Here is a 13630-nt window from a genome sequence, read left to right on the forward strand (position 1 = left end):
CCTTACAGCCTCTTCCCAGAAGATCCCTTTGATCTAGGGTCAGGGGAGAAGCATTTGGAGCAAGTAGTAGCCAGGAGTTAGCCTCAGAGTTTCTGAGACCTTTAGTGTGTGGGGGCTGGACAGCCAGAGTCCATGGTTCTGGAAGGATAGGTTTGGGAACTTTTCCATAAGCACTCTTGCTGACGTCATAGAGTTTATTTTACAAACTGAAACATCTTTGAGAGCAAACGGAGAATCCATTAAACATGTTTTGGATAATGACAGGAGTGAAGACAGGAGTGTTTGGACAGCTTTCAGATAATTCAACATCTATGGGGAACTCACCTCTGCCTGCTTCCATTTTCTCTTGTCTGTTTCTGTGGGGAGCCCGCCTTCTCTGCAGCCTTCTCAGGGGGAAGCTCTTCTCTGACTTACATGATCATGAGGTCAGATGGAAAAGCCTTCCTAAATGCTTTCAAACCATTTCTCCCTCTATCATCTGAAGCCCTATAGTCTTTGACTTTCAAGCCTTTGGAATCAGTTACACAACTTCCTTACTTCCAGTGTTGCTATCCTCTGGCCTTTTCCCTCTCTCTGATGCTGCGGGCTTCTCAGGGCAGGCTGCCTTCCTTAGCATCTTTCCTACACACTCACATCGGACATGCTCATCTCTGTTCTCATCTCGTGTGCAAATAATCCAGACCTAGAAGTTCCTCCAAAGGCCTCATTTCAAGTTTGTCATTTTCTTAATTCACTTTGCCACTGACCACACTGCTAATGAGCCTTGCCCCTCCCATGACCTTTGATCTTTGGACCCTGATTCACTCTCTAGGGTGACCTTCTACATGGACTTGGATTCTATGTCTTTCCCCTCTAAACTCTGATAAGTTCCTCATCCTCTCCAAGTTCTATTTCTTCTATTCCTTCAAGGTATAGGATATATATATATATATATATATATATCCAGGCAAAAATCTCACTCCTGCTGAGCCCACTTAAGTTTTATTCTACTTCTATAGTAATGTTGGAGAAGAACAACTTCATCATGAGACTGACCAACCTTGTTGACACACCAACTAAACCTCCCTCTACCAAGAAATGTCTCATCTCTGTATAAGTCTCTCTCTCTCTAAGGTATTTATGTCTTTAATTTTAAGTTAATTTCACTTTCAGTCCCATTCCTACCTTCTCTCTCAGCTCAGCATTCTAGCCATGTACCATCAAGGGAAGAGAAGTCTTCATGCTAGAGACATCCGTACATTCTGTTATCACATCTACAATGTGCCCAAGACCCTCCCTAGCTTCTATTTCTCCTCCAGTTACATGCAGGGTGTTTGTCCACCCTTTAAAAGCCAACACATTCTCTTGTACTCCTGGACCAAAGATAAACACCCCCCACCTGACCAGTGATTTCTGTCAGATCTGCCTATTCCCAATTCTTCATTGTTTGCATCATAGTTCACCTTCTATGGCCAGTTTCCCACCACCCTTATGCTTTCAGTAAAAGCTCCTTCAAGTCATTTCCAGAGGTGGAGGAGGGATAGCACCACTGAAGAGAAGGCTAAAGACTTTGACCGAAGCCAGACGGCAAGGCCTTCATAAGCATATTAAATATTTGGCACTCCATATATCAGGAGAAACCATCTCCATGATAAAAACAGAGTCTTAATTGTAGGAAAGGCATAGTGAGGTTTTGAAGGAGATTCAGAGGGAATCTATGGGAGAAGCACAGGCTAACTAGACTAGGGCAGTCACAGGAAAATGGAGAAGAGAGGGTATAGGCTTGCGAGGTACCCAGGAGTCAGTGATAGTAAAGAAAAACAAACTTTAAGATTTCTACAAATGTTCTTTAAGCTAAAACAGCTCCTGAATTCATTCTTTTCATCATCTATTTGAAAATTCTTTCTACATGCAGATATTTGATGAGGGAAGAAAAGAGGTCCTTTGTGGCATAATACCTAGTATGGCAGAAAAATAGGAAAAAGAAAGCAAATGTTAATTCTGAAAGAAACACAAGGGGACATTTCAAAGAACTTATGGTGGCAGGACCTCATATAATTTGGGAAATCCAGAGCATTTCTCCGAAGAGCATCTTGAAGGATAGATTTGATTTAACTGGATAGAAGAAGAGTAGAAAGTGGAGAAAAGCCTTCCAGGCAGTGGGCAGAGAGTACCAGATCAGAAGTGGCTTTGAGTTTGGGACAACTGATAATCAATATAGCCAAAGAAAGCCAAGAGGGAAAGTAGTGATAAACTTGGGGGACACTGGCACAGAAATGCCTTGGTCTTTCCTCTCACAAATGAGGACAGCCATTGTTTTGGAACAGTCTAATTGAGAAGCTAATGACATGAGTGCCACTGTCATCGGAGATTCCCAAGAATTGTGTGTGGATAAATTGCAGCCCAGAGCTGACTTCCCACCTCAGTGCCCTGACCTCAGGCTGCTCTGGACAGTGCAAAGCTACCACTGGGCTTGGATTATCTCTGCACTGCAAATCCTTTCAAGAGGTTGTTTTCCGAAGACAAAGCCTTTCATTGTTCATAGTGGGGGGGGGGTGAGGAACCCCAGTTGCTTGTTCTTTTCCTTAGTGGGGAGTGTTAGACCTCTTGAATTTGCTTCCTAGAAACACAAATCCAGTGAAGAGATTCCAAAGAATTGGGACCAAGGGCCAGTTAAGAAGCTCGTGGGGAAGAACTTCAATGTGGTTGTCTTTGATAAGGAAAAGGACGTGTTTGTGATGTTCTGTAAGTATCTTCATAGAGACAATGAGAGCCTAAAGGCACAAATACTTTTTCATTTTTATTTTTGGATATTGGATATTTGTTTACATTTCAAATGTTATCCCCTTTCCTCGTTTCCACTCTGGAAACCCCCTTTCACATACTTTCTCCCTCTGCTTTTATGAGGGTGCTTCCCCAGCCACCCACCCATTCCAGCCTCCCCATTCTAGCATTTCTTTACACTGGGGCATCAAGCCTTCCCAGGACCAAGGCCCTCTCCTCTCATTGATATTCTACAAGGCCATCCTCTGCTACATATGCAGTTGGAGCCATGGGTGTCTCCATGTGTGCTCACTGGTTGGAAGTTTAGTCCTTGGGAGCTCTGTGGGGTCTGGTTGCTTAATATTGTTGTTCTTTCTATATTAGAACTCAGGTTTGATTCACTATATATCTATGTCATTTAATTACCCACCAAATCCTCTTGAAAGCAGCTACTGCTGTGTTTCCCATGTATGGATCACTCAACAGAATCTCAGCCAAAACATATTCCAGTATCTCTCAGTAAGTGCTAGAAACTGGATCTGACCATTTGCAGTCTGGCTTCAGCACCTACATTCATGTTTTCATCCATAATTCCCCTACTTTGAGCCTTATCTGATTCATCCAATATTCCTGTGAGGTAGGGGCACAGATGTTTCATGTCAAGGACTTTGTATAGTATATGGCATGTTGCAAGCACTCCACAAATAATGACTGCTGTTACTCCATCATAATTATTTCCACTGCTGACTAAGGATTTTGACCCTTTCCCATCATCTCTGGTTTGTACTCCAGCCTCCCCAAACTAGAGCCTTCTCTCCATGAGACAGCACAGAAGGTGACTCCAAAGCTACTTCAGACAGGTAAAGGTAACATTTAGTGAGATTGTCCAGGCTTGGATGTAGCACGGTGGTGAGGAAGGCACATTGCCTTTCTCCATGATACAGGTCAAGGTCACACAGTAAGTACTAAGAGGCAAAGTAAAGCCATTCCTGTGTTGAGTTCATTGTACGTCCTTTCACAACCTCAGTGAAACAGACATTTGCCAACTGACAGTGCTTCCGAGAGCCACACAGCTGAGTCATAGCTTTCTGCTCCCTTTTATCACTAAGATGGGGAAGCCTTTCTCTACTTCCGAGACACACAGAGTTCTGAGAACACTCATTTGCTTCTGATGAAAGGCAAGAGCAGCCTCATTTTCTTAGAAGCAGGGCTGTTGGATTGCACCCTGGAGTTTCAGTCATTATAGTCCTCCATGTTCCTAGCCAGGGCCTATCAGGCTCCAGGGGGTGTCTGGGTGCTGCCTGCAGGAGGTTTGGTCACCTGGGGTACTTGGTGGATAAATGGAAAGATGAGCTTGCAAAAGTACAATGGCAGGGCCTCTGAGGCCCTTCCTTCCACAGAACAAAACTCTGAGTTCTGAACTTCACATGAGAGCAAACCAGTGAGATCTGGCTTTCCCTGTTTTGGATCTCTGCTCTGGTCTCTTTCCAAAGGGCCAGCTGTCTGGGCCACTCAAAACTCAAGGAACTTTCCACAAGAAAGGCCAGTGTCCCCTGCCAAGGGTAGTTGTCACAATTTTAAGACATATTTGTTTAGCTTCCTGGGCATATTTTCTTCAAGGGACTGAAAGGCATGTTCGATTGTTGCATAATAATATATGTTATGTAACTTTATTCTATGCCATATTTGTAGTACAATCAAACCCAAGTGACCTGTCTTCAGATCCTGTTCCCTTTGCTTAATTTTCTGGATGACCTTGGGCAAGTAGCTTAACTTCTGTGTTATAAACACACAATTTTCCCTCGAACACAACAACAGCATAGAAATTTGCCTTGGTTTTCTCTTCAACAACAGTGGAACACTTCTAAAAGGAAAGAAAGTTTTTGTTTTGTTTTAAGACCACATCAACACATGGAAAATATTAGTCTAAGAGAAAGGACTAGGCTTAATTTTTATTCTAATCTACTTCATAGTGATCATTTACTGATACATAAAAATAAGCTATAGTGTTAATAAAAGAGAGTGTAGCCTGCTGGTCAGACATGTGGTAAGAAGACAACAGTACTGCTATACAGCATCAGCTTTCAGAGTCCTGGACAGCAGAGTCTGAGAAATACCCTTCTTTTCCAGATGCACCCTGGTCTGAGAAGTGCAGGGCGCTATTACCACTGCTAGAAGAGTTGGGCATAAAGTATCAAAACCATTCCACAGTCATCATCGCTAAGATTGACATAACAGCAAATGATATTCAGCTGGCGAACCCAGAACAGTACCCATTCTTCAGACTTTTCCCTACTGACTCACAAGAGGTGAGAGACTCTTGGGACCACATAGTTGAAAATGTTATGTCATTGCCAGGAATGCAGTTTCTCTCAAGCTCAGCCTTTTACTGAACATTCTCAGCTCTAGTCCCTAATATGCTCTCATATTTGAGTGTGAAATATTTTCCAGCATATTCCACACAAGTTCTAAGCCTTGAAATTGCAAACAACTTGAATCCATTGCTTATTGTTGACTGGTCACCATGTCAACTGGATATAAATGTTTTGATTGGACAGAGTCGCCTTTCATATTGTGGCTGGCTTCTCTGTACTTCAGACTTCAGAGAACAAAGGACATCTGTATAGGACTATTGAGCTGTAATGCTACCAGATAAAAAAACGTATGCTAGACATCAACAATCCTCTTTACACTTGGGAATTTTAGTTCTTGTCCAACCATTACCAGATCTGGTGGAACATACTCTCTATGGGACTTTGGTAGATGAAAATGATATCAATCAAAGAGGCATGAGTCAAGGTCCTTGTTCTAGAGATGAGAGGCTGAGAGGGAGAAAAAGTCATAATGACATAGGCCCATCTGTGCAATGGGGTGGGATGCAGAATCTGGAGGATAAATATGGCTAACGTCTTCATGAAAACTTGGGACTCTGGAGAATGGTAGAGATTTACATTTAATTAAAGGAGGGGCCATGAACTCTATAGGAACATGGGTGATAAGGCAGGCATCATCAGACCAGAGCATGGTGAGTACTTGTCATAGCATCCCAGTGTAGAAGGTACATATCGTAAGCTGAAGGAAATGAGGTTAGATCGACAGGATGAGGCTAAAAGCTACCAATCCTAAGTTATGTGATAAAAAGCTCCCTTAAAGACCTACAAAGGAAAAAGAACTATTATGACTACTTGTTGACCACACAGTAGTTACTTTATCAAATAACAACCATTTTTGTTATTGTTACAATGCTACGAATACCAGCTACTCATAACAAATGCATGTGGTACTTATCATATGCCAAGCACTGCTTAAGACACATTTCCTATATTAGTTCATTTAATCCAACAACACTGGGGGAAGCTGTTGGAGTTAGTGCCATATGGGAAATCTGAGTTCAATAAAGAGGCCACATGGGTAAGTAATCCAGCCAGGGGTTAGACCTATAAAGTATTTGTAGTTGATCTATGTCCCATTCCTCATGTGCTCTGATCAAAGAGTTTTTATTATTTTAGAACCATGGAAAAGAAAGCTCACAGAGGTTAAGGCATTTTTTGGGTAGGTCCAGGTTGTTAGGAATTTGATCCTGGATTTAGTTTTGTAATACTCTATGAGCAACTTACAAGGAAAAGCTCCCATCTTCTCTGCTGTCTTCCTAGGCTGTCATGTATAAAGGAGAGCACACCGTGAAGGGCATTTGTGACTTCCTGGAAAGCCATGTCAAAGTCAGGAATGAGGAAGAAGATGAGGTAAGATGTACATCTACAGGCTGGGTTTTCTCTCCCACACACTTACCAGGAAGCCCATATAACAAATCATGCCACGAATTCCATTTATTATCTCATTCTCTCTGGAGATGGCTTTGAGGCTGCCCTAGACAACCAGCCACTTTGAGTGAGCTCACTGATTATTTTACAGGAACTTGAGACACGGAAGTAGGAACAGCAATCATTAGATAACAGACTCTTAAGTAACATACAGCCTTCAAGAGTGCCCGCTGGTCACTTTCCTGAGATGATGATCAAATGTCTTGATGAGAGTCTGCCCTCTGGAGTTGCTATCCTCATGGATATAACCAGTCTCCCCTTTCTCCTAGCCAAGCCGCAGTGAGCCACCTTCCAGAAGGTGTCATCCAAATCAGTCAGAGTGCTTTCTATTGCTAATACCAAAGACATCCCTTTGCCTGCTTCAGCAGCAATAGGCATTTATCCGATTTATCTAGTAGGCATTTGGCACAGATGAACCCAGATGGTCATATCTGCTTTTTGTCTTCCTGTTTTCTTCTGTCTTGGGAATTTTCTCAAGCAGTCACTTCCCCATAGATAGTAAATGTTACCACCACCCCCCACTTGGCTCCAAACTTAGCTCCTCCCAGTTTAGAAAAAAAAAAGATTCATTTCTCAGTAGTTGTAATGTGTATGCTAGAGAGGGATCTTATTAACTAAGCCAAAGTCACCTCATCTGCCCCGGGGTTATGGACTGGACAGCCAGTCACACCTGTCATTTAAGAGGTGTGCCCTCTATTAAAAGGGTCAAAACCATAGTTGGACACTTTATCATCTCTATCTATGAGGAAACATAAGCCACAAATGAATTTTTCTGGGCTGACTCAGATCAGCATTACCAGTTTTCACTACAATGTCCACACATACTTCCTAATTCTGCATTTCCTTCCCTCTCTCATCTCCACATTTTCTTTACCAGCAAAATGAAGTGGTAGAGGAGGAAGTGTTAGCTGAGCCAGAGACACAGCTCATCGACAAGGTGCCTGAGAAGCCGCCTCTCAAGATGGGAGACACAATCAAACCAGACAGGTCAGCCAAAGAGTCTCCTGCTCTGGACAGTATAAGCAAGCCAGAAGAGCTGGAGAGAAGGAAGGAAACAGCTCAGAAGGAGGAGGGGGTGGCTCAGCCAAAGGAACAGCCAAAACCAGAGAGAAAACTGGATGTCAAAGAAGAACTTTAGCTTCTCCAAAGCCAGGGAGGAAAGAAATTAATTCCAGGTCCTGACATCGGTTTCTGGGTGAATCTACTCTGACAATGCCATATACAGAGTGGTAGGGTGGGTGGGGAATAGACAATAAAGCCTTAAAAGTGTCTGTGATTTCATTGGCTCATCTCTTTTTCCTGATTGGTACCAACCTGGAAAAGCCACTTGGTCTGGAATTCAGCCAGAGTAGCCAGGGGATCCATGATTTCAATACTGAAGGTTGGTAATGCCCTGGGCCTTCGCCTACTCTCAGAACATCGCTAGAGTCCAGTTTCATTGTCCCCATTTGCAGACGAAGAGATGGAGGCACAAAGAGACTGACGAACTGGTCTGAACCACACAGATCGAGAACTGTTGAGGGTTTGTCTCTGTATCTAGAACTCTTCTCTGTAACCATTACTTACGCAGTCTCCCACTAGTTGGGCCCTCAGGAGTTTGGCTAAGTCTTACAAATGAGCTTTAATGACAGGCTTGAACCATAAGAGATCCAATGCCAGGCTTGTCTTTAGGTGTCTACAGGTCAGTAAGTGACCCAGCGTCACACAGTCAGGCCAGAATCATCCTCTGTGACCTTTGCTCTTACTACTACAAACTTGATGAACTACTTGATTCCATCCATTTCCCCTCCATGGCACTCCACTCTCCTCTTTCCACATGACCCCACCTCTCCCTATGTGACCCCAGCTGCTTCCTTTGGTGAGACCCATCCTGTTCTTTCTATGTGACTCTGCTCACTTCCTTCCACCAACCTCTCTGAGTCACCCATGGTTTCTTGAGAACAGAAGACTCAGAACTGGTCTGTCCTTGATGTCCTCGTTCCACTTTTCTCTCATACCCCATATATTTAAAGCTACAGAGATAATTTCAAACACCATAGCTCTCAGTAATACTGTATCTACCAACTCCACCCTGTAACTGGTCTCTTCATGACATTTAGAGTATTTCCAATTTCTCTATTTCTACAAAGTCTTGAGAACTCTAGCATTATGGATCTCTATTTCTCCTCAAATCTCCCAGTTTTCGCACACCATTCACACCTTGAATATTCTTTGACGATAAGAAATTCTCTCTACGGGCTTGTTCCCTCTACCCAAAAGCATGACTTCAAGATACTTACCCCACCCCTATCTTCACTCATCTCTGCTTTCCTCATTCAAATCTCAAATGTAACCACTTCTAAGAGGCTCCCCAAGAGGATGATATTTGAAAATATTTTTCTATTTCACCAAATGATCCCACAATGTCTTTTCCTGGTACCATCGTGACCAGCCCCATGAATACAGACACCACTTTCCTAGTGTCTGCTGCGTGTTCTACATGGAACACTGTAGATGCTCAGTAAACATCCTTAGAGAAAATGAAATTATCAGGTAGCATCCTCTCTGAGAGGCATGATCTCATGGTTATCCCCAAAGGAAGAGGTAAGGACGTTGTCCCAGATCCATGCTGGTCTCTGCATTGATTGTTTGTAACACAGACTTAGTAGTTTAAAACAACATGGATTTATTCTTACATACTTTGAGAGGCCAGAAATCTGACATCAATTTCACAGGTTATACTTGATGCACATCTTTAATTCTGGTGCTTAACAGGCAGATGCAGGGGGACTATGAATTAAAGCCCATTTTGAGCTGGCCAGTGAGAACTTGTCTCAATTATTTTTCATGTTGGGTTAAAAGTCAAGGATCATCAGGGTTGGGGCATTCTGGATGAAACCTTTGCCTTATAGCCTCCCAGGGACTGCCAACATTCCTTGGCTTATATTTGGTCCTGGAAACCCTGAAACCTTATGCTCTTACCACACATTCCCTCTGCATTCAGACTCTAAGCACTGTTGTGCTTGTATCTAGCCTTTAGGACACTCCCACTTCCCCATCTCTCCTCAACTTAATCCACCTGTATAGCACTTTTCACTCTGCAAATCAATACTTTTGGGTCCAAGGGATTAGGATGTGGGTATATTTGGGGGGGGGTGTCATTATTCAATGCTTCATATTTATACTGATTTTTTGATTCACTTTATTGGGGGTCTATTGGAACATCTAAAAAGAAGTGAGGGGTATTGTTGTAGGAACTGTGTTCCCTAAATTCTCATGGACCTCTGAGCTGTCCACCCATCACACAAGGCAAATACCATTTGTATTTTTAGACCCACAGAAGCATTTCCAACCCCCCCCCCAACCTGACTTGATTGCATGTCGATGAAGCAGGGAACTGCCTGAGGCCCTGGAACTCACTGCAGCCAGATGCCTCTATGGGATTAGGTTTTAGTATTCAGAACACGATTCAAGACTCACCTGCCTTTACCTCACAGCCATGTGGCTGCCTCTCAAAGGAGGGGTCTGTGGGGCTGCTGAGACTAACTCACGTGGAACAGAGCTCATGACAAGCAAGACATGGAGACTAAGGCTGCATGTGCATGCTCCACAGGTGCACCTGGATGGGAAGAGGAGAAACGGCAGAAAGATGGGGTACAGATACCTCTCTGTTGGGAAGGGGCTCTCTCAGCTCATTTTCTGATCCACCTGTCTCTTGAACCTCTTCTGTCCCATCAGCTTCTCAAAACCATTCCATTAACTCCACCCTACTAAAAAAGATGAAACCATTTGTCACTATAAGACTCTTCAATGGCTAAGCATGGAATACTCTTTACCCCTCAAGACATAAAGTTGACTGAAAGGATAAGTCTGAATAAAATTGGCCTTCAGTTCACACTTAATTAGCACTAGCTAGGTATGTAACCTTGACAATGTTACTCAGTTTCTCTGAACTTCAGTCTGCTCTCCCATTTTACTGAGATAAGAGTATATACTGGGAACCTCTTGTTACCAAATGAAGTTTCCAGTAGCAGGAATAGGTTACATCTAATCTGTTTGTTGGTCAAAGGAGTTCCATGGAAACTCCCAAACAATCCAGGCTATTGGCAAGACTTTTGATGTCTCTCTACAAACTGACAGCCAGGTCCTACTGCTGAAGATAACACCTACACAACTCACTAAACACAGAGAAGTTGAGTTGGTGCCTACATAGACCCTTCACCTCTATGGAAGTTCATAAGGTACTCATGGTCCTAGGAGGCAGTCTATACTCCACCAAAGGAGAAAGGCAAACATTAAGCCAGCCATAAATCCTTTTATCTAGAGAGTGGCCTGCCTGCAGGATACAGTGGTGCAATAATGGCACAGAGCTTGTGGGAGTAACCAACCACTATCTGATGAGTTAAGACCCACTCTATGAGATCAAACCAATATCTAGCAGTGCTTGGGTGGGTGAGAACTTGAGACCAGATAGGCCAGGGAGCTAGGGAAAATGGCATATGACTGTTCTGATAAAAGAACATTGCAATAAAATAACTTCTGGTGACATTCTGCCATATTTATAGATAAGTGGTTTGTTCATCCATCATTAGGGAAACTTTCTCTTCAGTAGATAGGAACAATACAGAGACACACAGCCAGACAATATCCAGAGAGTGATATCCCTTAGAACACTTAGCTCTTAAAGGGATATCTCCATCAAATCCCTCCACTCAGAACTCATGAAACCCTGTAGAAAAGAAGTGAGAAAGAGTGTAAGAGCCATAAGTGGTGGAGAACATCTAAAAATTAAGGCCTTCAAGACACAACAGAGAGGGAACACATATGAATTCACAGAGATGGGCAACATGCACAGAGCCTGCATGGGCTTGCACCAGATGGGGTTCCAGAGTTGAGAAAAGTGGATGAGCACTCTGATTCCTAACCCAGAAGTGACCCCTAATTCATAGCCACTTGCAAACAAAACCTTTTCTCAAAAATAATCTCACTGGGAAAATAAGCCACTCTAAATGGTAGGTCCTATGCCCAGCAGTAAATGGCTGACAGAAAACAAGCTCAATATCATCTTGGGAGGGTCTTTGTTAGGGAGGTTTTCTTCTGTTTTTCCTACCTTACAGGTCCTTTGCATATTTATTGTGGTTTCTTGTTTCAGGTTTTTATGGAATTCCTGAATGTGTGAATGTGTGTGTGTGTGTGTGTCTCCATAGATATGCATTTTGTAAGCCTTTCTTTTTCATTTCTTCTCATAGGGAAGACACTGGAGCACCCAAGGAGAGAGGACTTTTCCTCCCCAAAGTTAATGAGGTAGCCTTCATTCCAAGTAGAAGAGATACAGGTCACCCGAGAAGATGAGAGATCAACACCCATGAGGGATGCCAGGAAGTCATCCCATGTGCATAAATGGAGAGAATGGTCATGGACTAAGCAAAGAAGGATGAGTAAGTAAATGGATGGTGCAGATACACTGAGGAGGGCCCATCTGTGATGTTCAGTATTGTGATGCTATAGCAAGGGTGACAGCATGGTGGCACTACCATGAACAAGATAGCTTTCTCTGCTTGAAAATCTTTAAATAAGGGGGCATGGCATCCCATGGAGGTCAGGGAAGAGGAGGAGGAGGAAGGTAGATGCAGAAATACTAGAGGAGCCAGGAAGAAAAGGTGTAGGAGAGATGCTTTTGCACAAGTCCTTGTCCCCCCCTCTCCCTTCCTCCCTCTCCCCCCTGTGTGTATATGTGTGTGTGTGTGTGTGTGTGTGTGTGTGTGTGTGTGTGTGTATGTGTGTATGTGAATGTGCATGCACACAGTAAGCTAGTGTGTGTATGTGTGCATACATGCATGTAAAGGCCAGAGGCCAATCTTGGGTAAATCTTTAAATCTTTATTCCAGATCTTTATTCCAGTCTTTATTCCAGACCAGGTCCTCAGCTCTCCCTACCACGAGTTCCCAGCCATAGTGGATTGTCTCCTTAAGACTGAGGCAAATAAACTCTTTCTTTTTTTAGAAGAAGAAGAAGAAGAAGAAGAAGAAGAAGAAGAAGAAGAAGAAGAAGAAGAAGAAGAAGAAGAAGAAGAAGAAGAAGAAGAAGAAGAAGTAAGAGACAGAGAAAGAGATGTCCCAAGAAAGCCAATGTGGTTGTCATGGTTATAATTCCTGATCAGTCCATGTATTGGGTTTCTCTCAACACAATGACATCTGTTAGGTTTTGGATTGTCCTCTACATGGGCCTGGGTGTGGTTTGTGGCTTAGCCTCTAGCTTTTTCTATCTGTGACTCCATATCAGCAAAGCACCTGCTGCAGAATTTGGTTGAATCAAATGTCACCAAGTATTTCCACTTGCATCATCTCTGTTAGCCAGCATCACTGTTCACACAGCGGTGCATCTCATCTCACAGGTAAAGGGAATGGTCTCATGAAAGAGAAGAGCTAAATTCCCTGATACGAGTCATGGCAGTCTCACGAAAACAGCCTTTTCAATTATCAGATTATTCCCAGCCAGAGGCCCCTCCACTGTTTAGACTCCAGTCTTGTCTGACACAGGTTCAGTTGAGAGATGTCCAGATGGTCTTGTAACCTGATGCCATTCTCAGGAACTGTCTTCTCTGTCTGAGCTCTAGTGAGGAGGACCGATTTGGTGAAGTTGTCCTTTAGAACAGATATGTGTTCCAGGCTTTGAAGCAAACATTCCTTTTATCTCTAACACAGGCTGACTTCAGAGACTGTCTTTTTCCTGGCTTAGGTCCACCTCGTCCTTGCCCAGATCCAAGAAAAAGCCCAGCACCTTTGCACTGCTTTGCCAGTTAATGTCTAACTGAGGAATGTCTTGCTGCCAAAAGGTGCAAACAGAGACCTTGTATTTCCAGGCACAGGTGTGACCCCCAATGTCAATCATTTTGTGTCTCTAACAGCCAGGAGAAAAAAACCAACAACAACAGCTTCATGGCTTGGGAAAGGTCAACTCTATGCCAAATGGAAACAAAAATTCTACCCCCACAGACACAATCTCAAGGGGTAGAATCAGAGAATAAGTGGAGGGAGAGGACCAGCCAAGGGCAGACATGTATATATTGCTCACAGGTACTTACTTGT

At 43.3% G+C, this 13630-nt stretch overlaps 1 protein-coding gene across 1 annotated transcript in view; it reads left to right on the plus strand.

Annotated features, from left to right (window-relative positions):
- The window catches only part of PDILT (protein disulfide isomerase like, testis expressed), a gene marked incomplete at its 3' end in the record, with an annotated part of 33526 nt that extends 25825 nt beyond the window's left edge, over positions 1-7701 (plus strand). Inside the window, exons 9-12 of the mRNA XM_080912421.1 lie at positions 2604-2724; positions 4873-5051; positions 6396-6485; positions 7441-7701. Coding sequence (XP_080768547.1) covers positions 2604-2724; positions 4873-5051; positions 6396-6485; positions 7441-7701 — 651 coding nt within the window. The remainder of the gene's footprint in view (positions 1-2603; positions 2725-4872; positions 5052-6395; positions 6486-7440) is intronic.
- Between the last annotated feature and the right edge of the window lie 5929 nt (positions 7702-13630).

The sequence above is a fragment of the Micromys minutus genome (genome assembly GCF_963924665.1).
Source record: "Micromys minutus genome assembly, chromosome: 2".
NCBI classification, from domain to species: Eukaryota; Metazoa; Chordata; class Mammalia; order Rodentia; family Muridae; genus Micromys; species Micromys minutus.